The sequence below is a fragment of the Carya illinoinensis genome, chromosome 11, assembly GCF_018687715.1.
Source record: "Carya illinoinensis cultivar Pawnee chromosome 11, C.illinoinensisPawnee_v1, whole genome shotgun sequence".
NCBI lineage: Eukaryota > Viridiplantae > Streptophyta > Magnoliopsida > Fagales > Juglandaceae > Carya > Carya illinoinensis.
Window position 1 is genome coordinate 43,263,761 of NC_056762.1, and position 27,019 is coordinate 43,290,779.

The 27,019-nt window shown below is 35.5% G+C and overlaps 5 protein-coding genes across 17 annotated transcripts; 2 read left to right on the forward strand and 3 right to left on the reverse strand.

Annotated features, from left to right (window-relative positions):
• Positions 1-62: 62 nt before the first annotated feature.
• On the reverse strand, positions 63-4,436 carry LOC122281016 (OVARIAN TUMOR DOMAIN-containing deubiquitinating enzyme 2-like). 2 transcript variants are annotated; one of them, XM_043092203.1, is made up of 10 exons: positions 4,287-4,434; positions 4,015-4,082; positions 3,459-3,540; positions 3,312-3,357; positions 2,739-2,847; positions 1,635-1,726; positions 1,477-1,539; positions 941-1,053; positions 455-530; positions 63-345 (listed from the first exon to the last, which is right to left on the reverse strand). In XM_043092203.1, the coding sequence occupies exons 3-10, from the start codon at positions 3,521-3,523 to the stop codon at positions 289-291; spliced, it is 621 nt and encodes a 206-aa protein (XP_042948137.1). In that variant the 5' UTR covers positions 3,524-3,540; positions 4,015-4,082; positions 4,287-4,434; the 3' UTR covers positions 63-288. The 2 variants fall into 2 exon arrangements, with proteins under 2 accessions (XP_042948137.1, XP_042948138.1); XM_043092204.1 differs by lacking the exon at positions 4,015-4,082 and having other exon boundaries at positions 4,287-4,436.
• A 1,345-nt stretch (positions 4,437-5,781) lies between these two features.
• On the reverse strand, positions 5,782-8,706 carry LOC122280654 (reactive Intermediate Deaminase A, chloroplastic-like). 6 transcript variants are annotated; one of them, XR_006229973.1, is made up of 6 exons: positions 8,399-8,698; positions 7,873-7,979; positions 7,572-7,745; positions 7,184-7,257; positions 7,041-7,090; positions 5,782-6,064 (listed from the first exon to the last, which is right to left on the reverse strand). XR_006229973.1 is itself a non-coding variant. In XM_043091631.1 (5 exons), exons 1-5 carry the CDS (start codon positions 8,586-8,588, stop codon positions 5,970-5,972), a joined length of 531 nt encoding a protein of 176 aa, XP_042947565.1. In that variant the 5' UTR covers positions 8,589-8,698; the 3' UTR covers positions 5,782-5,969. The 6 variants fall into 6 exon arrangements, 4 of the variants coding, with proteins under 4 accessions (XP_042947565.1, XP_042947566.1, XP_042947567.1 ...); XR_006229974.1 differs by lacking the exon at positions 7,572-7,745 and having other exon boundaries at positions 7,873-7,986; positions 8,399-8,700; XM_043091631.1 differs by lacking the exon at positions 7,572-7,745 and having other exon boundaries at positions 7,873-7,994.
• A 991-nt stretch (positions 8,707-9,697) lies between these two features.
• Positions 9,698-13,264, reverse strand: LOC122280887 (NEP1-interacting protein-like 1). Of its 3 annotated transcripts, XM_043091991.1 has the most exons (6): positions 13,123-13,264; positions 11,567-11,748; positions 11,126-11,277; positions 10,311-10,394; positions 10,045-10,212; positions 9,698-9,928 (listed from the first exon to the last, which is right to left on the reverse strand). In XM_043091991.1, the coding sequence occupies exons 2-6, from the start codon at positions 11,706-11,708 to the stop codon at positions 9,785-9,787; spliced, it is 690 nt and encodes a 229-aa protein (XP_042947925.1). In that variant the 5' UTR covers positions 11,709-11,748; positions 13,123-13,264; the 3' UTR covers positions 9,698-9,784. The 3 variants fall into 3 exon arrangements, with proteins under 3 accessions (XP_042947925.1, XP_042947926.1, XP_042947924.1); XM_043091992.1 differs by lacking the exon at positions 13,123-13,264 and having other exon boundaries at positions 10,045-10,175; positions 11,567-11,815; XM_043091990.1 differs by lacking the exon at positions 13,123-13,264 and having other exon boundaries at positions 11,567-11,802.
• A 583-nt stretch (positions 13,265-13,847) lies between these two features.
• On the forward strand, positions 13,848-18,643 carry LOC122281749 (serine/arginine repetitive matrix protein 1-like). 4 transcript variants are annotated; one of them, XM_043093509.1, is made up of 6 exons: positions 13,853-14,006; positions 14,839-14,993; positions 15,186-15,371; positions 16,046-17,183; positions 17,341-17,571; positions 18,319-18,643. In XM_043093509.1, the coding sequence occupies exons 4-6, from the start codon at positions 16,081-16,083 to the stop codon at positions 18,446-18,448; spliced, it is 1,464 nt and encodes a 487-aa protein (XP_042949443.1). In that variant the 5' UTR covers positions 13,853-14,006; positions 14,839-14,993; positions 15,186-15,371; positions 16,046-16,080; the 3' UTR covers positions 18,449-18,643. The 4 variants fall into 4 exon arrangements, with proteins under 4 accessions (XP_042949442.1, XP_042949443.1, XP_042949444.1 ...); XM_043093510.1 differs by lacking the exon at positions 14,839-14,993 and having other exon boundaries at positions 13,857-14,006; XM_043093508.1 differs by lacking the exons at positions 14,839-14,993; positions 15,186-15,371 and having other exon boundaries at positions 13,848-14,006.
• Positions 18,644-21,484: 2,841 nt separating this feature from the next.
• Positions 21,485-26,822, forward strand: LOC122281748 (calcium-dependent protein kinase 2-like). Of its 2 annotated transcripts, XM_043093506.1 has the most exons (8): positions 21,492-22,814; positions 23,920-24,063; positions 24,169-24,321; positions 25,037-25,152; positions 25,348-25,515; positions 25,594-25,721; positions 26,200-26,299; positions 26,381-26,822. In XM_043093506.1, exons 1-8 carry the CDS (start codon positions 22,097-22,099, stop codon positions 26,453-26,455), a joined length of 1,602 nt encoding a protein of 533 aa, XP_042949440.1. In that variant the 5' UTR covers positions 21,492-22,096; the 3' UTR covers positions 26,456-26,822. The 2 variants fall into 2 exon arrangements, with proteins under 2 accessions (XP_042949441.1, XP_042949440.1); XM_043093507.1 differs by lacking the exons at positions 26,200-26,299; positions 26,381-26,822 and adding an exon at positions 25,914-26,193 and having other exon boundaries at positions 21,485-22,814.
• Positions 26,823-27,019: the final 197 nt, after the last annotated feature.

The window sequence follows — 27,019 nt, forward strand, 5'->3', positions numbered from 1 at the left end:
TCAAAGGAAAGAAAATTAATGCACCAGAACCACAGCACAACCACATAAGATACAAAGGGAGATTTAACATCCGAATCCAATCTTATTACATTTCTCCCATAAAAAGAGATATTAATGTGATCTTCCCATAGGTACAACATGTTATAGATTAAAAGAGTTCCGGAAGAACATAAAAATAGTATCGGTTTTTCAATATCAAAAGTTACACAGCTTATTGTTCCAAGTTCAGAGAAGCTCAGTGATAAGATGGGGCCACACCACAGCCATGTTAATTCCCACAGTTCCTCCTCATCTATATTCTTGGAAGTTGACATGGCCTGTTGCTTGTGCATGTTCCACAGCCTCCTATTGTCGGTGTACGATCACAACAGGTTCAGAATTCTAAGGTAAGGTAAGTTAAAAAAGGAGAGAAACGGGGAGCAAGCATAAATATGTATTAATGATGAGAAATGACCTTCTGTCCAATTACTCCAATTTGGCATACTCCACAGCGCAAAGTGAAGTTAGCAGTATCAGTGTATCTCCTTTTCCTGAAAATAACAGGATGGAATTAATGCATGACCACACACCATTCATTAATCACAGTCAATGCAAGTATTTCTACAAAGAGAGACGAATATCAGGAGCAGAAAATAGCGGAAGTAACTTTTCTTGAAAAATGATTTAAAATAATTAAGGAAAATGCTAATCAAGAACAATGCCTCAAAAGATCATGCAGTGGTCAAAGCAAATGCATATGCAGACTCTCTACATTTATAAACCAGGTTGATTATTTGTAATCTGACAAGGCAACTTTATGCCACAACTTCTGACTTCTGGGAAATTTGTGGACCTTGGCTAAGGGCATTTCATGTGCCTACAACTTTATACCCGGAGAAGCAACTTGTGATAAAAGTACTTGCCCTGTACCATGAAGCCTCAATCAGACCTCAATTATTACCTTTGTTGTTCCTTAGTAAAATTAAGAGCAAGGCCCTCAACTCGACCAATGGTCCTGTCTTGTACAGAAAAAATAGTCTGATCAAACTCCTCTGGGGCTCCCTCAAAAGACATCTATTAATACAAAATGAAGCACCTCATGAGTGGAGACTATACATAAGAAACTATGAACACATCAAAGGCAACAGAAATAGTAACCACAAAATTCCAGTGGCCGATGGTGCTGATACTGCCATTTGTTTACCCAACAAACTGTTAACTTTTCTGACCATCAGTATCAAATCCACCTAGTACACAGTCTTCTCTTAATTTCTTTTACTTTTCTTTTTCTGAACCAAATAAGCATGCAAGAAAAATTCACGGTTAAGATCAACCAGTTGGTTTATGCTTGAAAGGTGAATCCTAAGTGCGGCTAAAAAGATGGCAGAAATCTAGATATTCTACATATGGGTAATTTCTGATTTATTCTTGATATTCCTCTATACATACAACAATAAAGATAAAAAAAATATTATTCAAATATTTAGATCCACGTACAGCTAAAGCATCATAATGGAGCCCATCATAAATCAGCATAACCCTTTCAGAATACTTCTTTTCCTGCCAAATAGAAGCCCAAAAAAGAGAAGCAACACATTCAGCAATGGAAAGTTGATGAGATTCAGATGCAAAGAGAACATATTCCTAATGCTGACCTGACCATACAAATCACATCGTGTAGTCTGGATATCATATGCTGCAATTTCACGTCCATAATAATCAGCTAATATTGAAAGCTCAATGGCACCTTCACAGATAATCAAGTAAGAAAGTTAGAAGAATAAAGCAAGAATGCTGACTACATATAAAGGAGAACCCAACCAAGCAAAGAAATCCACTCATCAATAGAATCATTTGCCATACAACATTTTTATAAGCAGCTAAGAGAAAAAAAATGTTCTCAACAAGTTGAAACTCAAGAGGTACAGGAACCACCTAAGTTGCTTTTAATTCAAGAATCTATATCCTCCCTACAGAATAAAGGAATTGGGTATAAAGCAACAAGAAGAGAAGGAGAAAAAGGTTGAGTTGTCAATTACAGTGGAAATGAATCGTGATATCATTCAGGCAATAATTAACCCACGGAAAGGGGCAAAGCCGCTTCACACCACTGATAGATTACCTGCCTATGAGCATACAAGTTACAACAAACTTATTCATGCTATTCCATGTAAATGAAGATATTCAAGCCTAAATGGCTCGAAGAACCCACAGAGTATATTGATCACAATATGATATTGAACTCTAAATTGATGTTAGCAGATCAGTAACTTGACCATTATACAGACAGCAATATAAGCTGAAATCTTCGACAAGGTAAGTTTTGCCCTCGTTAAAATTAGGTTTTTGTATTTTAAGCGATTGATAAAGAGAAAAGTTGGATTATTCTTCAATTATACCATTTTGATTTCTTTAATATCTGACTTGGACGTAGGAGGAATACTTCCCTCGGGGCACCCTTGAGCAGTAGGTTCAAATTGTAAGGTGATTTGTGTACTAATCCTATGTCACACCAAGCCCAGCTGCAGGATTAGACATGTAGCCACTATCATCCTACGAAAGTAGGCATCCCTTTGTTCATTGAAAAAGATAAACCTCCATAACATACACAGCCCCTAAAAACTGGTAGACAACATAAACCAGTATCACTTTCAAGGAGATTTCAATGCAAGATACAGCTATTCTTCGACCCATTTGTTTCAACTACATCTTATGGACAATGATGCCTCTCCTGATTAAGAATGGAAAGTTCAACAAACCTCCCCACTTCTCTGAGTCAAGAATCCAAGCACAATACTCTTCATTTGGCTTTCCAAGAAATGCTTCAGAATATTTTGCTGGATCGCTAGCCACGGTTGCAGCTATAACCTTTAAAAATATTGAAAAAGAAAATGAAAGGATAAGCACCTACATAAAGTAACTAGGATGCCATTAATTCGAGCAGCAAATATAAGCAGTGCAGGACAAATGTAAAGCATTGGCAATTATATATTCCTAAAAATTGCTTACATAGAAAGCTTTCTGACACGGTATATTGACACGTGTGTAAACATAGTTTACTAAAGCATCACAAAGGAACATGAAAAACATTAATAATTTTCAGATTTAAATTAAAAATATGAAACTTGATCAGTCATAATCTGCAATGTATCAAAATGTAAATCTTAAATCGGAATAACATATTCAAATATTGTCGATGGTAAAAAAGAACAGTATTTAGAATCTTAGAATCGAACTAATCCAGTTAATCCCACATGAATGAAATTTGAAGAGCAGAAAAATGAGGTGTACTAAGATATTGGCACCTAAGATGACATGCTATAGATTGTAACCTGTCTCAACTCGGGAGCTTTGTGTTTGTCATGATCCATGACATACCTGCAATTCAAGAGACAAGAAAAGAGATCAGATATAACCACCACCGAACTCACTTCTTTGCAATTGATAGTGGCGAGTTGGTGTTTGAAAGCTAAGCTTACCCAACGGCATTAAAGAGGCAACTATTGTCCGAGGGAATGACCCTTCTCACCACAATACCTTCCATGATAAGATCGGTATACCCTGAAAACAAACACAATCACATGGGATGTTTTGGAATGACATGGAAATATGAATAAAGTTCTATTTCATTTGTCTCAAAACAAGAGTTCATCAACAATCAGAACGCAGAAGCCAGAAATGCACGCAAAACACGCAGGAATCCAAAGCCAGCAAGTGCAATACAAAAATATAGGAAATCCATTTGCTTAGATGGAAGAGGAACCACAAAGAATATATAGAACTGTGTGAAATAGAAGAAACTCATTGTACAATTTAAAGCAATAGATTCGTTAGAAGCTGTAATAGATGAAAAGAATTCTGTAATGCTTAGTTTCAAAGCTAACAGCAGCGAGAGGAACGCTTAGAACTCCCCCAGACTCAAACTTCACAGACTAGGAACACCAACCAGATTCAACACATGTACCAGACCATCATTTAAGTACACGAGGAACAAAAACATAAAAAAAGAAGAAGAAGAAAGTTTATGATGGATACCTAGGTAGAAAATACGTTGAAAATCAAAATATGATCAAATCCGAGTGCAAGTCCCACGAGTAATACTACTACAGAATAGAAAAATACATAAAAGCGAATTTACGTCAGAATTTGCATCTCAGCCCAGAAGCATAAATTGTACCCAGAAATTCAACAAGGAAAAAAAAAAGTAATGAAACCTCTAGATCCAGTATTGGACCTAGAATTTCATCATATGCAAGAAAAGAATGAACTTTGGAACATTGAAACGAACGAATTTCGGGGAATCTTACTTTTTTGTTTTTGTGGGGAAGGAAAGGAGCATCTGAGATGAATAGTTGGGCTACTAGCTAAAGGTAAGAACTACGGCCGGCAATGGCATTCTTGCTTTTATGTAAAGCGGGCGCGAGTGTCTCCACCATCCACTGTTTTTGGAAATTATTGGCTGTGCTTGATTCGAGATTCACGTCCTAATCTCCGTAAAATTTTTTATAATTTAATTAAAAAATATATTTTTTTAATTTTTTTCTTAAATTTTATTAATTTTTTAAAAACTTCTTATATCCTATTTTCTATTCTTTCTATATTCTATTAAAATATTATTTTTTTATTATTTTTTTATTATTTTTTTTCTCATTTCCATTTACAAACTTAATTACTTAATATTTTTTTTTATATTTTGAACTATTACTTTAGTGAATATTTTAAACAAAAATTTAAATTATTTTTTTTGTAGATATGATAATATTTTTAAAATTAAATTTTTTTTATATTTTCGTAATTAATTAAATTATTTTTAAAATAATTATTTAAAACTATAATAAATGAATATGAGAGAAAATGTAAATGATTATAAAAATATTTATTTTATATATTAAAATAAAATATTGATAAAAATTATTTAGGATATGAACAGTAAATTTCTATTCATCTTTTAAACCTTTTTCCTAAAATAAAGATCTAAATGTGAGGGTTATTTAATTCAAAATCCTATAATAATTTTTAAATTATAAGAAATTCAGTATTTTGAAAGACTGAATGTGAATGCTGGTGGGATCTGCTCATGTCATAAGGCCCGATTAATCTCAAAAATGTTCTGCGGGCCCAAATTGGGGTGATGTGGGGCCCATAATGGTGAGGGAGGAAAGGATTATTATTTTTTTTACTTACCTATGTGCAGTTTATGACTCTTTATAATATTATTAATTTAATAAGGATGACGTGAAATTTGGATAAATAAGATAAGATTAAAAAATTTAAAAAGTATTTTTTAAATATAATTTTTTTATTTTTAACTTTTTGATCTGATTATTAAAAATTTTACAAACTTTAAAATAAAATATAAAAATCAATTAATTTTTTTCAAACTTTAAAATAAAAATAATATTAAAAAATTATATTTGCAATATCTTTTAATTTTATAATTTTTTTATTCAATTTTTTTTCTATTATTTTTCAAGATTAAATAAAAATATTTTTACTGAAACAATTTCAGAATGATGACATTCTCTCATGTCCAAACGAGCCATTAGACAACCAAAGCACCAAAGAAGACGTGAGCTACTTAAGCAAAGATTGTCACATGGTTCGCTAAATAATTTTAAATAAAAAGAAAATGATGGTGGCGTGGTTGGGGTAGATCTCTTGCAAAGAACGAGCGAGGCCTTGAAGAATGCATAGACTATGGCATTGGCACCCCTCTAATCTTTTTTCCCGGATACTATAGGTCTTAAAGAGTTGCGTATGTATTACCGTCCAACACTGCCAAACCCATACGTAAACTTCAAGTGAACCAAATGCACTCACCATTTAGTTGAACACTGCGTTAGACATCCTTACAAGTTTCATCAAGATGACATTCTCAAAATAACAACTATGTCCACGCGGAGACAAAGTTAGAACTCCTAATCATGATCATACCCCTCCCGTCTTAATCCAAGCTGCCTGAAGAAGCGGATGCCATTCGCCAAAGGAGTTTATGTTGCAGCAATGCACTCGATTTCAATTTTGGCACCCAATGGTAATGCAGCAACTTCAAAGGTTGAACGAGCTGGGGCAGGCGAAGGAAAGTCTGCCAAACAAACAATTTAATCAGGCGTCAATGGCCATTAGAAGATTTAACAGCAATCCCAATTGTCACTATTTGCATTTGAAGTTCAAGACTTTTTTACAAGAGTAGACCCTTGTGAGCAGAAGCAAATTAGGCCACCTCTATTACAGATACATAGATTATATATGAAATGAATGTTTAAATTTAGATTAGTTCATCTAAAACAACACATAAAGCTGTGAGATAAGAAAGTTTCAGCCAAGCAAAATACAATTTTTGTTTGAACATTCATACTTCAATAATTTTTTATAGGTAAGTTTAAACACTATTCATACTTGCAACCATAAACTCACAGACGAATCTGGCCGCAAGCTGAGCCATGAAACAGCATGGGTTTTCACACCACCCCCCCCTCCCCCCAAAAAAAAAAAAAAATCTTGATAATTGTATACTGAAGTTACCTATGCAAAACTATAGACTGAAGTCCACTCAAATTTGTTTAACGACTTCTGCGAGCAAGTGTCTCAACTACCAAGCTATACTGTAACCTAGATACCCTGCACTGAGGATTTCTTGATTACAATATCCAATTTTCTGTTTCAACACAATATACGTGGTGCAAGCTTGGTGGACTGCATATCTGTTTTTTTTTTTAATGACGAGGGAACTACCCCACGGCAGAGCCCGTGGGACTCACTCATGAAACATAAACCACCGGAGAGACTAGCACAACAACCCACTGCCATGACCTCCCACTTAAATCGCAGTTTCATCCCAAAACCTGTGACATGGGGCACATGCACACAAGTTTACCCTTACCACTTGGGCTACCCACCCGTAGGTCTTCAGTCTGTTTCAACACAATATGCAAGTCTTCATTTTGTTTTTGATAAGTCAAATCCAAGTCTTCAGTTGACATAGAAACATCTTTTTTTTTTTTTCCATGACAAAAAAAGGAAAGAAATAAAGAAACAGCAATTTTAATTCCAGAACTCACATTTAGCATAAATCTCATTCACTTTCTTGAAATCATTCAAGTCTGCTAACCTGCGGCAGAAAATAATAAAGGAACTCATTTATTTTGCAATGCTTGATTTCAGAGATCAGGGCTACAGAGCAAAGTAATCAAGGAAATTATACATAATTGTTGTCTTAACTACTGAGGCATAGCTTGCACCACCAGCTTTCAAGATTTCCCCCATGTTTTTGAGAACCTGCAATTTTCCCATTAGCTTGAATGCGTTTAAAACACAATGCTTTGCAATTTGAAAACGAGCTTAAAAAGGGCTATATAAAAGTTGATATAGCAAGTATCATTTTTAGGTAAAGAGGCCAAGGATTACAAATTTCTACTGAACATAACAATACACTTGTATCTAAAAGATGATAAAAATGTGTGAAGTGAAGTAACATCCCAATGCAAAAGCCACAGTACGCAGCAGTATGTCTCTATAGGTCTATGAGGGGATTGATTAAGAATCTAAGACAGCAATTTTAACAATAAAATTTCTATTTCACTTTGGCTTACATTCATCAGAGACAATTGCTCAAGCCACGTGAGCTATCCCAAACACTGCGTGATGCGATAATGGTTCTTTCATGCCCACCGATGGTTCTCTTTAGGAAATAAATATCAATCTATGCAAGCTAATGCTCAAAGATTCAACATATATCCCTATCATATCGAGATGAACTTCCCAGTCTGTATGCACGTGGAAATTGTATATCATCAGCATAGATGCCCAAGGTAAACTCAAGTGCGCATGTAAAGCCACGTGAAAAATGGTAAAATAAAGTAGCGCGTAAGATATCCTGGTCATACGACAAACCTCTGGAACAAGTCCCAGAACACCAGACACAAAGAGAGAGTTGTTGGCTTTGATGGCCTGAGAATATGGTCCCAAGGCTGCCGGAGCCTTTCTGTTTGGACAGCTTCCTTTATGCTTGCAATCAGGAAAATCAAAAGCATCGATGTTCAGGGATTGTGAAACACAATGAAATTAAAAGCTAATAAAAAAACATCTGGGAAAACACATTGAGGAAAACCCTTTTTTATGAGCAAGACGTAAAGAACAATTATGAATTTAGTTAACGTTAATATTTAGTAATCTGTTTAAAAAATAATCTCTTTCATAAGAGGAACTAAGACCCCCGCCGTATCATTCAACTCTAGGTTAAGATAAAATCCGAACTTTAATCAGCAAATGAAATGCTCACTCAAACTCGGCCCACATTATCAACAACTTGAACCAACTTTTGGTAAAACCAGAACAATGTTCCATATCCAAAAGTTGATTTCGGTTTCCTTCCCGAGACAGTTCTCTATCAAATTAAAACGAAATGAAGGGAGCTTACGAGAATCAGTGGAAAGGCCCAAGCAAGCAAAGGGGTGCACGGATCGCTTGGAAGAAGAACATGAAGAGCGCCCCAGGGTGGTGCCTGCGACGGAGACAAAGCCTATGCCGCCGGCGAAATGAGCCTGTTTGCGCAGTGCGCCCACTTCGATCATCGGTACGTGCATTGACCTCGCCGCACACCACGCCATCTCTCTCTGATCACACGCTGTCTCGCTTTTCGTCTAGTAGTGCAAGTACTCGGCAGAATCTTGCCCCTATACAAACCCCGTAATTGAAGATGTTCGTCGGGCTTGGATTCTTTTCTATTTCTAATTGGGAAAATACAGCTCACGTAATTAGTTGAAAAGTAAATTTTATTAAAAATAATATTAATTTAAATTTTAAATATAAATAAATTAATATTAATATATAAATTAATACGCAATTATATTTATATATAATAAAATTCTTTTTAATTTTATGTACATTGAGAAATGCGACCCTTCCTTAATTTATACAAAATAATCCTCAAAAATAAAATAAAAATCCTAAATTTTCTTCACTATTGTGTGTTTGTATTTTAAATTTTATTTAATAAATCCTCTATAAGTTAATCCTAAGCTAAAGTATTCAATTAAACAGATCAGATTTTTCCATTCTTTATAAAATTTAAAAACATATAAAAAAGAGTAGCAATTTCATACAAATAAATTTATAATCTAATGTAATTTAATATGATAAAGTAAATTTACTTTATGATAAAATAATAAAAATACTTTATAAAATCAATATTTTGAGTCAATTTTCTTGCTAGAAAAGAGTCTCTTTTGGCTCTTATTTCTACTCGGTACGTCCGAATCATTATTCCCTTTAAGCTCACCTTCAAGACATAAACTGTTTTTTTATTTTATTTTGAGAAACTGTTTTGGTCTAGGCATTTCCAAAAGGAAAAATATAGTTTGGTGGGCTGCAAGCTTGGGCTCGGCCTTAACATAACCTCGTACCCGAGACTGCTAACCGAGCCTAGATCAAGCATGGGCCAGAGTCCAAGCCAACTTTATTGAATATTTATGTTTGAGTTCCCAGTTATTTTAGTGAGCATTTCGAACTATTGGGATTTGGATGCATCGAGTTTATGTTATTGTTAGGCAATTTTCTATTTTTTTATTTTAATTTTTTATTTTAATTTTTTAATTTTTAATTTTTTGTGTCGACCCAATCTCCATTCACATGGAATTGTATAACCGTGTAATCCAGGCTGATACTGGTAGCTTTAAGAGATAACTTGAAATTTGCAGGCATTCATCCCAAAGAGACAGACAGACAACTACTAGCATTATATTCGCAGTTTCTACAAACCAATCATCCTTTTTCTGATCTGGTGGAAGGGTGAAGCCCCAGTAGTTTACAATGCATCGATTTCATCAGAAACATGTTCTCTACATAATGGGCAAGTGCCTTGTCGGGTTAGCCACTTGTCTATGCAGTACTGATGAAAGAGGTGTCCACAGTTGGGAAGTTCTCTCACAGGGTCTTGTTCCTTGAAATCCTGCATATATCAACACCATTTCCTTGTTAACACAGAACCCATAACTATATATATATATACATATATATGTTGTTTTAGCTCCCAAATATGGGGGCAAGTGGTTATTTTGTGCTAACCTGTATGCAAATGGAGCAACAGAAATCAGGACAGGATTTGATCTTCTTGCTAGAATAATGGAACTTATGCATGGGAAACGTTTGGATGCAGCAGTAGGATAATCCTCTAACTCCACCAATATCATATATATCTGAAACTTCTCGATTAGTTGTGTCAAGGGTCCTATCCTGCTCATTGAGTTTGCTATTACATGAGTAAACATTGGGCAACAGTTCCCAATGACTGAACTTATATAGGCAGAGCACATAGAGAGAGATATACTTACTTGCCACTGATAGGCTTTTAGCACTGCAGGACATACCCATTCCATGAAGACCTTCCCGTTCATTATACTAACTAGGAGAGCAGTCTGTCAAAGTTTATAATTATCAATACAACACAACCGTTAAAAGGGTATAGTATCAGGGATTAAGGGAAGAAAACAAAAAAAAAAACAAAAAAAAAAAAAGTGAGGGATTAAGGGAATAAATAACAAATTCAGGGTTGAAAATGGGGGGATGGGATACTTGTGATGGGAATGATTTCAATAATGTTATGTGAGGTGGCTAGCAAGATCGTGTGCAACAAAACAAAGTGGACATTTTCATGAACTTTTGTTGTTATCCACGAGCAAGTGCGCCCTTGAGAGTATGTCTTTTATGAACTGAGTCAATTTTCCAATCATATGATATGCCATCATTATGAAATGCTATGTTTCCTGTTTCCATCTATCTAAAGAATCGCCTTCTGGGATTAGGTTATCCAGGCCAAGAACTTGAACTTCCTTGACAGTAAAGAGGACTACTTTTGCTTTTCCTGCACTAGGATCATTGTGTGGGCCTCTAGAGGTCCAACCATAGAGAAGGCTTTGATTATCATGGCATACAACTGCAAGCCTTTGGAAATTTATTCCAGACAACAATATCAAAACTGAGTTGATGGCGTTTGGTGGGGTGGGAGGCTATGATTCAACTTTGCCTTGAATCATAGCCATAATGCTATGTGCCTATGTTGTGCATTTTTCAAAATATGCAGAATAATAATGCATCTCATTATTGCTTACATGTCATAATGTCAACTGAATAGCCCATATGCCATTACCTTAGACAATGACTCAGAATCAGCTGCTGATTCCAATAGTTGAATGCCTGAAAGGGCCCCTGTCACAGCTCCTATCACTGCTCCATTTAGGAACCCAGTTTCTGTGGTCTGGCCTTTGATGACTCCAATAAATACTCCCACCATAGCACCTCCTACAAAACCGAAATGCATTTGAGTTTCCATCATTTACTCATAGAAAAATAGTAATTTTTTACATGTTGATTATTTCCTATAAATTAGCTGTCAGAACCGATATGGTCTTGACTCTTCAAACTAAATGAACCGCAAGAAGATAATGTTACATGTTTCGAGTTTGTAGGGCTGGATTTGCACTGCTTTATGTGATGAACGGTTGTGACTATTAGAAAAACCACTTATTTATAACCACTAGGGGTTCCTCAACCAAGTTTTACTAAAATGAAGAAGCAAGAGCAAACGTACCCAATGCAAAAATGCAGGTGAATATAGCAGAAGCTACTCTCTTCATCACTCTGATTAAAAACCCAGTTCTAAAACCACTAATTGCAGCCTCTTTAGACCTCAATGCGACCTTTGTTATGCCAGAAAACCACCCGCCCTCCATTGCTGGAAAGAAGCTCGAGGGTGCGATGTGTTTGAATTAGCTGTAAAGGGCCAAGAGCTTGACTTTGTGAATGAGTGAAGTTGGACGATCAGCTAGCATTTATAAAAGCAAAGAAATAGAATCGGCATTTAAGAGGGCTAAACCTCAGGCCCACCCACATGCATCACTGCAGCAGATACATGACTTAGTCCACCTTTTGAGGCTATACAGGATTTGGTAGGATTTTTAGAGCAATAAGCGGCTGCTAAATGGAGGGTAAAAACTTGAGCAACCCAGTAAAAATGATGGATCAGTCACGTTCTCTTATCTACACACACATGCATATACAATGTTGGAAATTATATACTTTTTTGGTTTTTTTGCCCTTATATGGGATGGGATTCACAGTACATTTTCTAGTCTAAAATCAACATATACCCAAAACCTTATCTTGATCTCTTGTTGATTACTTCGGTATTGCAGGTGAGTTCTAAAACAGGATATAGAATCATGCCTATCAGTATGCTATGCGCATCAACCATCAAATATATAAAGATATGACAGAGACTCCGTCAAATGCAGACAGATGTAAGATAATCCTTCTTCGAAATACAATCATATGTTGTATGTCACACAAGCCTTCCCGTCCATGTCATTTTAAAAAATGCATACTCAAATAAAATAAATTGCAAGAACATTCATGTTTTGAAAGGGTTCAGCTGTCTCTTCACCTAGTTCTCACTGACCTCTGATTTGGTTCACGGTAAGAGCTCAAAGCTCCAAACTGGGAGATAAGCAATTAGACTAGCATGGTTTTTGTTTTCTTAATTATTATTTTTCTTTATTTTAAATTAGGCTAGCATGTTTAAGGTGGGTTGCCCCTTCAAAGATGCTAACTGAAGGCCTGCGTTTCCAGAATAGGAGGCAAAGTCGTATTAATTGAAACTCAATACAGCCACCCTACTCTTGCCTGTTAGCAATTAACGAAGCACCGAGGCCAAAGAGAAGTGGGAGAACAAACCCGCGTGCTAGAACGGTGGTTTAACCAAAAAGTGATATAGCTAGATTCTATCAAATTAATTTTTAAATTGAAATAACTTATTTATTTTATAATAAAAATAATTTTATAATATAATGTACCATATTAGAATACGTTAATTTATAAATTTATTTTTATAAAATATCTTTATAACCGAAAAAATAAAAAAATCGTGATTACATCAAAACAATACAATCATCAAAACCCAAAACCAAAGTGTCTAAAAATCCTAATAAATCTACCACTTTTAACCCCATACAATTGATCTACAACAAAGACTATCCTATAAACCGAAAAACAGTTACAAAGAACAATACCAAAATGATGTAATTATTAAACAAGTTCTAAATGATTCTTAAGCTGCATGCCTCTATCCTTAGGCAACCAGTGCCTTACCTGGTTTGCTTCTCCAAAAATGGTGGTTGATTCTTCTGTTCAGTGGGTTGAGAAATTTAATAAAAATTGAAAGATATGGGCATTGTGCCAGACTGCCAGTAGCATTAATTCCAGTAATCAATGAGCAGATGCCATATCTTGATAGAGAGAGATATATATATATATATATATATGTATATTGGCCTGAAGCCTACTTGGGAGAGTCTCCTCCCCTCATTACTCCCCCCAACTCCTTACATTCATAGTTTACCAACCCAAAATATCACAACAGCCTTCATTAGTGTTCCCTTTATTTACTACTCACATTTGTGGGTGTTCCATAAAACTTGATGACAAAGATTAGTACAAAATATTGACCTATAATTAGTATTTAATAATTATATATGATATGATTAATAATTTTTTTAATGATGTTTATTAATTTTTTTCATGTATTTTTTTAATGTTTTTAAATAGATTTTTTTAGAAAAATTAATAATATCATTAAAAAAATACTTTCTTAATTATTAAGTAATTTTTTCTTTTCTATCATTAAAGTATGTTAAGATCATTTTACATAGGTTAAAACGAAATTCGAAAGCTTTGTCCAATGGACGACATCCGTGACTATTGTTGTCTCCACAATTCTCTCTGATTATTTTGGGCCTATATAGTTTGGGCTTTAGCCAGTCCAGGTTTTATTACTCGGAATGCAGCCCATTATATCGATAGGAGGGGCTACGTTAATGGAATTTAGGAACCCAAAACGACAGCTTTTCTTTCCCTTTTTTTCCCTTCACATTTTACGTTCTGCAATTCTTTCGAATCCATTAACGACCTTTGTGAAATCAATCTCTAGTACAACTGCGGGAAGCATACTTTTGTCGAGAAAAAAGAAAGCGAGGGTAATCTCTCTATCCCCACTAATATTGCCTGGATTTTTTTTTTCTTTTAAAGAAATTTATCATTTTTGTCATCCTCCAATGGGAAAACATTTTTCTTGATGTTTCGATGCTTAAGCGCTTAGTTTGTTCTTCCAAAGTATAATTATAAACTGATTTCAATTCCATTAAAAAGGAATACCTTTGTTCAAGCGGCGTCCTTGGTGAGGGCGTGTATGTTTTGTATATATATTGGGTTTAATGCGTATAATACCCTGGAGCTGGGCTTTGCAGATATGGTTTCAGTTGTGCAGTAATCACCGACTGAGGACGTATAATATTGTTGGTTTTTGTGATAGATTTACATAATAGATACATTTTTAGGATATGACCTACATACATTTACGTAAATGAATCTGCTAAGGTTTGCGCTAGAAAGTTCTGAAACCTTTGTCTGTAACTCGTATGCAATGAATTATGAATGGATCACCTTGTGTGGATGGAAGTTGCCTTTATTTTCATCTTCAAGTCAGAATACTCTTTTGAAGGGTCCTGCATTGAAACTAGTAGAAGGATAGGGTCTTGTTATTATCAATGTAAAGGTTTCTGGGTTGCATCAAGAGATTAAAAGGATAGGTAGGGCCTTGTCAAATGTTACTTCTTCCTGTAAGAATGAGGCGGGGGATGGAGTCACAACTCAATTATCAATGTGTAGGACGATAAATTTGAGATGGATGGATGGATAAGAGAGGAAATTTATCCTGTTGTATTTGTGCTTAATGGTGATGCTAGAGTGCAAGTAACATCATAATCCATGTTATTAAAGTTGGGTGTTTTTAATAATGTGCCATTGTAGGTTCAACAGATCAGTTGCAAGAGCACAATTATAGCATGCAGTCACAAAATAGGCAACTGGGTTAGAGCGTTTTTAAGGGCTTGGGTGGACGCTGCTAGTTGCCCATCTGTCATTTGAGATAAGATTCATTGATTTTGAAAGGTCGTAGTATCAAGGTTTGCCAGTCAGGATAAACTCTTCTTTTAATTTTATTTTCTATGGGTGCACTGAGAAGTGCTGCCTTTAAGTGGGTGGGGACTCACAGACTCCTAATTGAGCCTCATCTATAGCCACGAGGGCAAGACATTTCATTGCCACTGCATGAATATGATTACTGTCACCGTCTAGAATAATTGCTTTTGTGGCAGGTTTAGCTGATGCTGCTCATCCCTTCACTAAATCTTGGTATCAACATGACGCTTTAGTGCCTTGGTTTGCAGCAATTTCAGGGTCAGCAGTGTTGAATCTCGCCTTAACTGCTTGGAAAAGCAGATTTGGTGAAAAGCTTCATATTGAGATATGTTACAAGTATTTATTAGTAAATATTTCGTTAGGTACTTCTCATGTATACATCTTGTGTACTTGGGCTTTGCCTTCTCTTATGAATAAAACTTGTTGATTACCTATCAAAAAAATTTATTAGTAAAGATTTCGAACAATGAGTGAGGATTTATCCTTAATTCATTTTAAATTAATTGGTTATGTGCGTTTAGAAGCCTTATCGAAGGAAAAGCTTATACAGACCTCCCATAAAGCCTGATTTCAACTTGTCAGTTGTGTGATACACAGGAAACTCTTGGTTTTCTTTTTAGCTGAGGGGTTCAAGTCAAAAGGAAAGATGATGCCACTATAATTTGTATGGGTTGGATATAGAAGCGGTCCTTTTCTTTAATGTTACTCATTCTAAAGGAATTTTGCTTTTCTGCATGAAGGAACTTCTCAATTTGAATGTCGTCTTTTTTCTTCTTCTTCTTCTTCTTCTTTTTTTTTTTTCTTTTTTTTTCTTTTTTTAAATCCTGTTGTTTTGATTACATATTTATTGTCAAGATCTTGACTTGGAACTCTCTGGATTTCCTAATATTGGTTGCTACGATCTTCGTCTTTAATTAAGCTCAAGATTGCATTGAGATAGTCTAGAGGATACTATGATGGAATTTGAACATTATTTCCTTGCACACACAGACTATGTTCAATATGTATTTATTATTCTAGTGGGATTTCTATGCAGGAGTTAATTTGGGTTCTCCCAAGAAGGGAATTAAAATGAGTGATCGTTTGGTTGGAGGATTTGACCTTAACTTTGCTGTTGATAAAAGAAATGAAATTCAAGACTATATTGATGATAGTTTAGCAAGCAGTGATGACTTGAAAGTGGATCTAAGTCAGCATGGGAAACTGGGTTCCCCTTCACTGCCTGTAGATTTCTCATATGGCAAATCTTCTCATGAAAAATCTTATCCTGTGCCAGCTGAATTTGATCCTGATGATATTAGAAATACAAAATTTGACTGTGATCAAGAGAGGACTCAGTCTCCAGTCAAGAGCAACTATTCCCAAGGTGAGATGGATGAATTGAATGGCAATAATTTGTTTAACTCCTCTCAGTTCAAGGCACAAAAGTTTTGTGGTGAAAAGGGAACTAAAGATTCTGCCCATTCACAGGAGTCTCCTCTGATGGTTGAGGAAAACCCAGGAGAACAAATGGAGACCGATTCTGGCCTAGGCAGGCCATCTATCTGTAATGAAATAGATGGGGGAGGAGGTACTGATACAGCACAGTTGTTACCTTCTCCAAGGTCACCCTGGTGCAAAGATGAACCTAAGAATGGTAGTTTATACCACTCCAAAAACTCCACTGCTGAGAACAAAAAGCTGGGCATGCAGTCTGGTATGCAATCTCCCAAGAGAACGCATAGACGATCAACCTCACTGGTGATGGAGAGACAGATGCTGGTTTCACCTGAAAGGTCTCCTTACGCACACCACTCAGCCAATAGTCAGAAGGCATCGTCTTCTCAACAAGGTTTTCGAGACTCATCATATTCACCCAGGCCACAAAGGCATAAACATTCTTCAGCTGAAAGGTGTAGCCTGAATAAAGGGGTTCAATCCCAGGATCATATATCTTCTGCCAGGGAAACTTCTACTTCTCCGCTGATGTCTCGGCACAGTTCCAGGCGTAAGGATGATTCTTCTCAGAAGGGAATATCTGCATCACAAAAAACTAGTTACTCACCCCCAAACTATAAAAGACGGGACAGATCAGTGTCAAGGTCACCCATTCAGCGAAGAGATCACAAGAGAGATTATCGTGACAGATCTTTATCGAGGTCCCCATATTCAAGAACTCGTTATAGATCCCCAAGGTGAGTTTCCATCTCCAGTTTTGATAACATTTTTTTATCATAGGTTTATTAATCTCACTACTCAACAGTCTTGTTCCCTCGAGAAGTAGAATCTTTAGAAATCTGAAATTTGAGAGTTTGGGTTTATATCAAAATGATACATTCTTTCCTTTAACAGGAGAAGGCCTTCACCACGGCGAAGATCTCCTCCATTAGGGTATCATTTGCACCATCGGACCCCAAAGAAGAGACCCTGGTCTCCACCTCGTAATAGGCGTACTGGAGCAGGGTTACCAGGTAGAAACTTATTTATTGCAGGCTTTAGCTTTTTGACTACGGAAAGAGATTTGGAAAGAAAGTTTTCTAGGTTTGGTCGTGTGCGAGATGTCCGTATTGTTCGAGACAAGAGGTGAGTATGCGATGTTTCATTATTTTCTTTTTGAAATTTAGATATTCTAAAAAGAACAATTCTTTTCTTTTTCTTTTCTTCTCATATCTCATCTGTAGAATTATATATCACTACGCACATTCCTATGTTTGCTCAATTGTACTGCTTACCAGCAAGTGGGAGTCTAAAGTCTGATTTGCACATACCAAGTGAAGTTTTATGCTACAAAAGATGCTCTCTGGATGGAACCATGGGTTGATGTTCTAAGTATGAGCTATCATATAGGTTGATTTTCGTGAAGCACTTATCTTAGCCCCAAAATGGCATTGAGAAGAAAGTAAAAAAGCTGGATCTATGGGATGGGCCAAACAATCGATGCCACTGCATTTATTATAGCTACTAAAACTGAATGATTCTATATGTTATTATCTAATCTACACCATAGAATGGAGAGCAGGTTTTCATACCCTTGGTTTTGAATGTTGAAGATTCTTCCTAGTTGGAAAGTATGCAAACGAAGTATCTGCAATCAGTTGGTGAATAAATATGTTTATTACTTTTATTAATCTAACCTTTTATATTCTGAGTGATTATTGCAAGTTAAATGTTAAGGGATGCCTGAGCTTTTATTTCTGCAGCCTTCATGTTGGAATTGGTTTTTCCTTTTTGGAGTGGCATGCAGCGTTGTTGTCAAATATCTAACATGGATTGTTTGTTTGCACCCTTAAAGTTCTCCTGCGAGTTGATTTTTTTTCTTTTCCGTGTAAGGTCTGGGGATTCGCGTGGATTTGGATTTTTATCTCTGGAAAGGGATGAAGATGCAGATGCAGCAATAAGAGCTCTTGATGAGACTGAATGGAATGGGCGGATTATCCTTGTGGAGAAATCAAAATCTTAAGGGCCTCGAAGTTTTTTGTACAAGCTTATGATTAGGATGCTAGTTATCAAGTTAGAACTTGCTGAAATCTTGTCCGGCAGTTGAATTTTGTTTCTTTATCGCACAATATTCTTGCACAAAATTCTCTATGTATGTGACTTTCACCTAAATGAAAATATTTTATCTCGACCACAAGACAAATCCTTTAATGTGTTATTTGGGTGCAAGCTTATTGCCATCGTGCATTTCTTATTCATTCTGTTGTTTGTTTTCTTTCTATTTCCTTTTTGCCTTCCTGACTTCTTCTAGTGGAGTACGTTTGCAGGAGTATTTTTACTCAGGCAATTATATGTTAACTACCTCTGAGGCATGCATTCACTAGTGCAAGGTACATCCTTCATAAAACCAATCCAATACGAATTTTGGTACAAGTTAAGAATCTATAGAAGTTTATTAGTAGCTAGCCTGGAGCCAATAAAAGTTCTGGTCAATAGCTCAGACACTCCATCTCTGGATGGACTGGGTGTACCCGTGACCCTCCGGTAAGAGTTCAGGCCTGTGGGATCCAGTTTTGAGAAAATAATGTAAACGTGAAGTAGTCAGGTGGCTAGAGGTGTTTGGTTTCTAGGAACATTTATTTTGTGAGAATGCTTATATGTTTTGGAGAAGCTAGACAACTTACATATTAAACATTGATGATTACTTTTTTAGTGACCTTCTGTTTTTGGGTTGAAATGCTGGCTTAATGTAACTATATGAAACAGAGCGTGGGCTGCATTTAGTGATTTAGGTACGCCTACCAACCAGGTTACCTGTCCTCTTAACTCTTGCAGCATGCACTTAATAAAATATTAAGTGGCACTAGGTCTGTATTTTCACAGCTAAAATCCATAATTTTCTGAACAAATTCTCATAACCGATCCTATATTCGAGGCACGATTTAATTACATAGTAAACATTCATGTTTGTAAAATATAGGGAAAAAAAAAATTGAATATTTTCTTTTGATCCAAGCTTTGAAGCTTCTTGGAAGTAAGTATTCTCCCCCGCTTCTTTCTCAATTCTCACATGGAAAATACTAAGGCAACCGCTGGTGGCTCCAGCTGGCCTAAATTTGTTTTTTTTTTTTAATTTTTTTTCTTAATGATTAAGAAATTTTTTTTAATATTATTATAATTTTTTTTATATTTTTTTAAAATGTTTAAAAGTATTAAAAAATAATTTAAAAAATAAAAATAAAAAAACAAAAAACTGTTTTTACCTAATGATAACTCCGGTGGTAGCCACCTGCTGAAGCATCATCCTTCTTACATAACTGTAAATTGTAACAAAAATTTTATGTGCAGTTATTTTTGTAAATTCTTTTATGCATTCTAATGATATGATTAATTGTGTATTAAAAAAAAATTAATTCAGTTAATTATATAATATGTAAAAAATATATAAAAATGACTGTACTTAACATTATTTAAATTGTAAATGATAAATACTCGATTCGACGGCCCACCCACCCAAAACAAGAACCTTTAGTCAATTTGGTAACACGCTTTTTGTCAGGAAGCTTTACCATGACAACTTGAAAAGATATTGCAGATTTTTTTAAAATATCTTTCTTTTCAGTGGAAGAAGATAACTTTTATTCTTATTATTATTATTTTGAATATTACAGATTCAGTAGATTAGGGTAGATTAGGATATTGTAAATTGAGATGAGATAAAAGTTAAAAATAAAATAAAATATTATTATTATTTTAAAATTTAAAAAAATTAAATTATTTATTATATTTTATATAAAAATTATAAAAATTATTATTTTTTAAAATATAAAAATTATAATAATAAAATAAAATAAATTGAGATAATTTTAAACTTCAAACTGAGCCGACATCAACAAAGAAGGAATTCAAAGAAACCATCGCTATATGCCACAGAAAACAGAACCTTATCCAGTCAAGACACAACACAACACAACACATTCCCACAAAAAAAAAAAAACTCAACGCATTCCCACGTAAAACACGATAGAAAAAACCAAAAGCAAAAAAGTAGCTTTGAAAAAGCTCATTCTGCTGGGCAAAGCTTCATATTTCTTACAAGCTAGGTCCCTGTTGCTTCATAAAAGTTGAGAGTAAATTCACGTTTTCTTTGGATCTCATCAAACTGCTACACAACAAGAACCAAAAAGCAGGACAAAGATCGAGTTGCCCTCAGATGTTAGCATCCGGCCAGCCTCAAGAAGTTTCAGTGGCTGTTGCTTATGAGGAACGGTAGTAGTTATTATTTATTTATTTTGACATAATTAAGACGTTTCAAAAACGCGTGGTGTCACATAAATCAAAAACCGCGTAGGCTTTGCAGCCTACAGGTCTAATTAGCAGGTGATTTAGGAGAAAAAGTCGATGTCCAAAAATCCGCACAAACTATACGACAAACACATAAGTGGCAACGTGTCCCATGCGCCATGAATACCAATACCTTGCTGGTACAATTTTCTCGTGCGTTGCCTAGTGTGTGATTTACGTGGATTTTGGGTCCCAAAGCACAGATCCTGTTGTTGATCATCTTCCAAGTTTATGTTGATCTTTAAAATTGTTGTTTTCAGTTCATTATGGAAGCATCATTAACTCTCAATACCTTTAAATTGTGCATTTAACCAACAAGTAAATGCATTTGGGAGTTGAGACTAGATTTTAATTTTTTAATTCCACACGCAATGCTCTTTGAACAGATGATTTTGATAGATGATTTTTTTTATAAGTTTTTTTAATGATTAAAAAATTGAATATTATTGAATTTATGTATTTTTTGTAAAAAGAATAAAAATTAAGAATGTTAACAAAATATTTTTAAAAAATAAAATAAAATTATATTTATTAGTCAGATTATTGATTGGGACGTCGGTCTAAGTAGCATCATCCATATAAATAATATCAATTTTTAAGTAAAATGGAGAACAAGAAATGTACTCCACATGCATGTATGTATACAGTATACTACGTTAGATGAATGCTTCCAAGTTCATGAATTGCAAAGATCATTTCCTTGGACCTCAGGTCTTCCGAACAGTATCCACTCGGCATCTATAGAAACTAAAGTTTAAACTATGAAGAAAATGTTTTTTTGCCCCCCTCCGACCATGGAGAAAATTGTGAATAGATTTTGTCATTTTGCTGGCTTTATTTATAGTGTAATTTCTCTCTCTCTTTACAGTTCTACTTTGCAAGTCCTGCAAGTTAACCTCCCTACTTGATTGCAAAGTTGACCAAGTTCCGGTTTATCCTTTCTTTATTAAACATCTCTCAAGGCTCCCCGACTTCAAATCCGAAACAGTGATCCAGTTCTATTACACCCTCCCAAAATTTTCAATCCAGAGTTTGGTTTCTTCAACATCCCGTTGTATCCCCATCTAAATTTTCTTTATAGCCACTTCTTCCTTGAAAACCTCAATCTTCAATCTATAGCTCAGCTCTGAAATTCCCGATCCGAAAATTCTCCTCCACTTTTCTTCTGAATATTCGGTATATCTGCAGAGTCTTTCCGATTCTTCATCTGGGTCTTTTTCCGTTTCCATATTTTTCCCAAACTTTAACTGAGTTTCTGTTCGAACCTCGGAGTTCCTCTCTTCCCTTAAAATTCAGTTTCAGTCTCTGTATCTGGCTATTATTAAAAATGGGTACTTGCCTAAGCAAAGGCAAAACTTCAGAGCCAAGATATAATGGTTATACATCAATAGGTGGTTCTGATATGTACCACCAAAAAACCCATGAACCTGTGGTTCACCAATCAAAAATCCCAACCCAACAACCATACCACTTGCCAGCGCAGCAGGCGTTGAATCCGTCTGTGCCGGTTCCAAGCCCAAAACCTGTCCTCAGGCCAGATGCAATTCTTGACAAGGCATATGAAGATGTCAAGCAGTACTATACCATTGGTAAAGAATTAGGAAGAGGTCAATTTGGGGTCACTTATCTTTGTACTGAGAATTCAACAGGCAGGCAATACGCTTGCAAGTCTATATCGAAGAGGAAGCTTGTTAGTAAGAACGACAAGGAGGATATAAAGAGAGAGATACAAATTATGCAGCATTTGAGCGGGCAGCCCAATATTGTCGAGTTTAAGGGTGCTTATGAGGATAAGCAATCAGTTCATGTTGTTATGGAGCTATGTGCTGGTGGGGAGCTCTTTGACAGGATTATTGCTAAGGGGCATTATAGTGAAAGGGCTGCTGCTTCAATATGCAGGGCAATTGTTAATGTTGTGAATATCTGCCACTTTATGGGTGTGATGCATAGGGACCTCAAGCCTGAGAATTTCTTGCTATCTAGTAAGGATGAGAATGCACTTTTGAAGGCCACGGATTTTGGATTGTCGGTTTTCATTGAAGAAGGTAACTTTTGATTTGTTGTAATCTTCCATCATGTGGTCATGGGATTTAATGATTTGAATGAATAATGAAAAGATTTTCTTGGAGTTTTTTTTTTATTTTTCATGTGGATATTAAAATTCATGGTCCTGAATAAGGCATTGAATCTTTTCTTGCTCAGAGAATTGGGGGTCGAATTGTTATGTTTTCAGGATTGTTCTTCTTATAGCATATATCTTCTGTTTTGAATATCTTCGTCTGGACTTTTGTTGCTGGTAAATAATTATTGATTAACAATTCCAGCACCTGCTCGAAGTTTATTCAAAATTTTGTGTCTTCGTGAGGTTGTTGATGGTGAGCTAATTAGAAGAGCAAGGTCAATTGTCCATTTTCTCAATCAATAAGTAAAGAATAATGTGGAGAACTTTTAGCTGCCAATTCAGACGGTTGCTAGGTCTTTTGGTCAAATCTGACTGGGAAAGTTGAAACCTTGACCTTCAACATTGCTAGCTTTCGACCTATCAAAAAAAAAATTGCTAGCTTTCGGCTGGGAATGAAGATGGCAATTTAATTATAGCTTTTTTTCCTCAGCAAATAAAAATATTTTAATCATAGCTGTTTCACTAGTTCTGAAATTATAGCACCGTTTTTGCTTGTAGCTAAACATGTTTCGGCTAAACTTGGTAGCACCCTTCATCTTTACAGTCATTTTCGTCATTTTAATGTCTGCAGCTATGGTTGGTATTTCACCCACTTTGTATAGAAGCTAGTTTTTACTTTTGCCATTGAGACTACGCGAATTCTTAATACATTTGCAGACACTACTCAAGTATCCTGCAAATTCCTAGCAGTGACATCGTGGAAGTAAATTTTGAGATAGAACTGTTTTCCTTAATAGAGAAAGTGGACCTCCTATTGCTGCTTTTTCATATTTCTTCTTGTATTAAATCTATAAAAGGGCATGTGCTATTTATTTCTATACACTTCCATAGAAGACACTTGTAGTATGTCTTCCAAGTGCTGGTCATTGGAGATGACCGTATTTGATTTAAAAGCAAGTTCATTATACTTTATATGCTTTCACTTGAAGTGTTGACATTTAGATGTTTTTTATGACAACTCTTACCAGGGAAGGTGTACCGGGATATAGTTGGGAGTGCTTACTATGTTGCTCCTGAAGTATTACGACGCAGATATGGGAAGGAAATAGATATTTGGAGTGCCGGAGTTATCTTGTATATATTACTTAGTGGGGTTCCTCCTTTTTGGGCTGGTAAAAATAGATAACACTTTTTTGCTCAAAGTTAATACTGTCTATAACTATAAACACTTGCTTTTCTTAGTCGAATTACTGATTTATAATTAACCTACATTGCAGAGACAGAGAAGGGGATTTTCGATGCTATATTGAAAGGAGAAATTGACTTTGAAAGCAAACCATGGCCATCTATTTCAGGCATTGCAAAGGACCTGGTCCGCAAGATGCTAACACAGGACCCAAAGAAAAGGATTACTTCCATTCAGGTTCTAGGTATGCAGCTCTTTTTGGTTATTATGGCATAAGATGCAAGCCATCTCATGACTAAATTTTCCTGAGGGTAACTTGACTCATATATATATATATATAAATAGTGTTTTCTATAGAAAATCCCTTCATATGTACATAAGTAGGAATACAGTCTTTAAGGTTGGCTAATATAAGAATTTACTGAACTCAGAAAGTCAGTTCGTATCTCTATAATTTATTTAAAGTATATAAGTAGTTTGAGGATTTAAATGTCATATCCACAAAAATTTTCAAGAGAAATGGAGTGTCTGTCTGCTATATATGAAAATCCCTTTTTTTTTCACAGATTAAAATGCCTAAAAATATGTTTGAGTACTTTGAAAAGTTACTTTTATTTTTTGTTTTTGTTCTGTCTTTTTGTGCTTTTCTTGTCTTGTTTTTTCTTTATTTATTTTTCTCGTTTGCAAAACTCGAGTTCTTTAGTGACTGAAAGTACCTGAAATGAGGGTTCTCAAAAGTTTCAGCTTCATTTTCCTGTTTTTTCTCTATGATTTGAATGTTGAGAACATCTGTCTTGCTTCACTAACAAGACCTGCTAATGATTCTATATTGTAACTCTGTGGACATGCATTTATTTTGTCATTTTGTCCTACAGCTAATGGTAAAGTAATATTCTTTAGTTGTTTTGTCTGTGCGTTTCTCTTCTAAATCCAACTTAAAAGTTGTGTGGCTTATCTAGAGCACCCGTGGATTAGAGAAGATGGAGAAGCATCGGACAAACCAATTGATAGTGCTGTCCTTTCCAGGATGAAGCAATTCACAGCAATGAATAAACTAAAGAAACTCGCACTGAAGGTGTGTACATCCTGAATTCAGCGTACTCTTGACTTTTAAGCTTTCATGTGATGCATGATCATCTGTATGGATGAAAATGTGCATCAGAAATTGCTATTTATTTTGGGATGCTCCAGTATTCTGTAGCCCAGTTCTAAGTCCCATCTGACCCTGCTTCTTATCTTATAAACCAAGTGACAATCCTGATAATTATAGGTAATTGCTGAGAATCTTTCTGAAGAAGAAATCCAAGGGCTTAAGGCAATGTTTACAAACTTAGATACCGATAGAAGTGGCACAATCACCTATGATGAACTGAAGGCGGGGTTGGCTCGGCTAGGCTCAAAACTTTCAGAGGCTGAAGTCCAACAACTCATGGAAGCTGTATGATATTGAATTCCAAATTCATTGTTTTCACTCTTTTTGCGTCGAACTTTACTGACATCTTGGTTTTGTGATTAGGCTGATGTTGATGGGAACGGTTCAATTGACTACATTGAATTTATCACTGCTACAATGCATAGACACAAGCTAGAAAGGGATGAACATCTTTTCAAGGCTTTTCTATATTTTGATACGGATAATAGTGGGTAAGTCTTTTCTTTAAAACTCTAAAACAATATACTGGTACTTGTAACCAGAAAATTGATTGTACCGTGCTTGATTTTTAACAGTCTTACTGCAAGCGCAGCTGAAGCCTTTCATCTTTACTGCTTAATAATGCACAAAAATGAATAAGTACTACAATCTGTCTGAATACATTCACGGGTTACTAACTGCAGGAGGTCCATATTCTATCAGTAATCGAGTTTGAGATCAGGATATGTACAACCTCACATCGACCTGCATATAAACCTTTAAATGGTCCATAAGTGTTAAGATACGGTATCATATCTGATTTGGTTAGGGCTTACTGATTGAGGCACCATCAAATCTGATAGTTTGGCGATAATTGACTTCAAATAGTTGTCCAGGAACGATCAAAAGTTTAATCAGCCAAATTATAAATGTGACTTTTGATAGTCAATGAATCGATATGTTGAGGTCTTTTGGGGAATTGTCTGACAGGTTTATTACCCGAGATGAACTAGAGACGGCCATGAAAGAATATGGAATGGGTGATGACACAACGATCAAGGAAATAATAGCAGAAGTTGATACAGATAATGTAAGTAGATATGACATTCTCACTAGCAAATCACTCTTGTGCAATATAAAGCATTAGCACTCAATTTTATTGGACTTACAGGATGGTAGGATCAACTACGATGAGTTCTGTACCATGATGAAAAGTGGAACCCAACAGCAGGGGAAGCTCTTCTAGATAAACAGCTCTCCTTGCTCTGCTACACCCAAGAACTCCTGCTGAAAAAGATAACATTTTGTAGATTGAGGACGACTTGGAGCCGTCTTTGGTGGTGATACCTGCTTTCATAATAATTCCCGTCCAGTATGAATACCCGCTCCTTAAAGCGTTTAAGGACTCCAATTTTTTTTTTTTAGTTTTTGTTTTTGTTTCTTGCTTTTGAGTGGTGCAAGAGTTGTGCATAAGTAATCAACCATTTTCCTGATTTTTTTTTTTCCCGATGTAATTCTGTAACTCGTTTGATATTTTGGAGGATAGACTGTCTGAACTTTTATCAGTGTCTGTTGAGAGAGAATAATAATATATCCTTTACAGTTTGCTGAGTGATATGATAACAAGTCTTTATTCTGAAAATGTTCTTACGGGATAAATAGTTCTAAAAAGCCATCCTAAGCGGTCACTGCACCCATATGCCATAGAAAGAGATCTCTGTAGTTTTATTGGATGCAGAATGCTAGATATTAATAAAAGTCATCTCTTCTATCATTATCACCCCATCGCCATTCAAAATTCAATTATGCC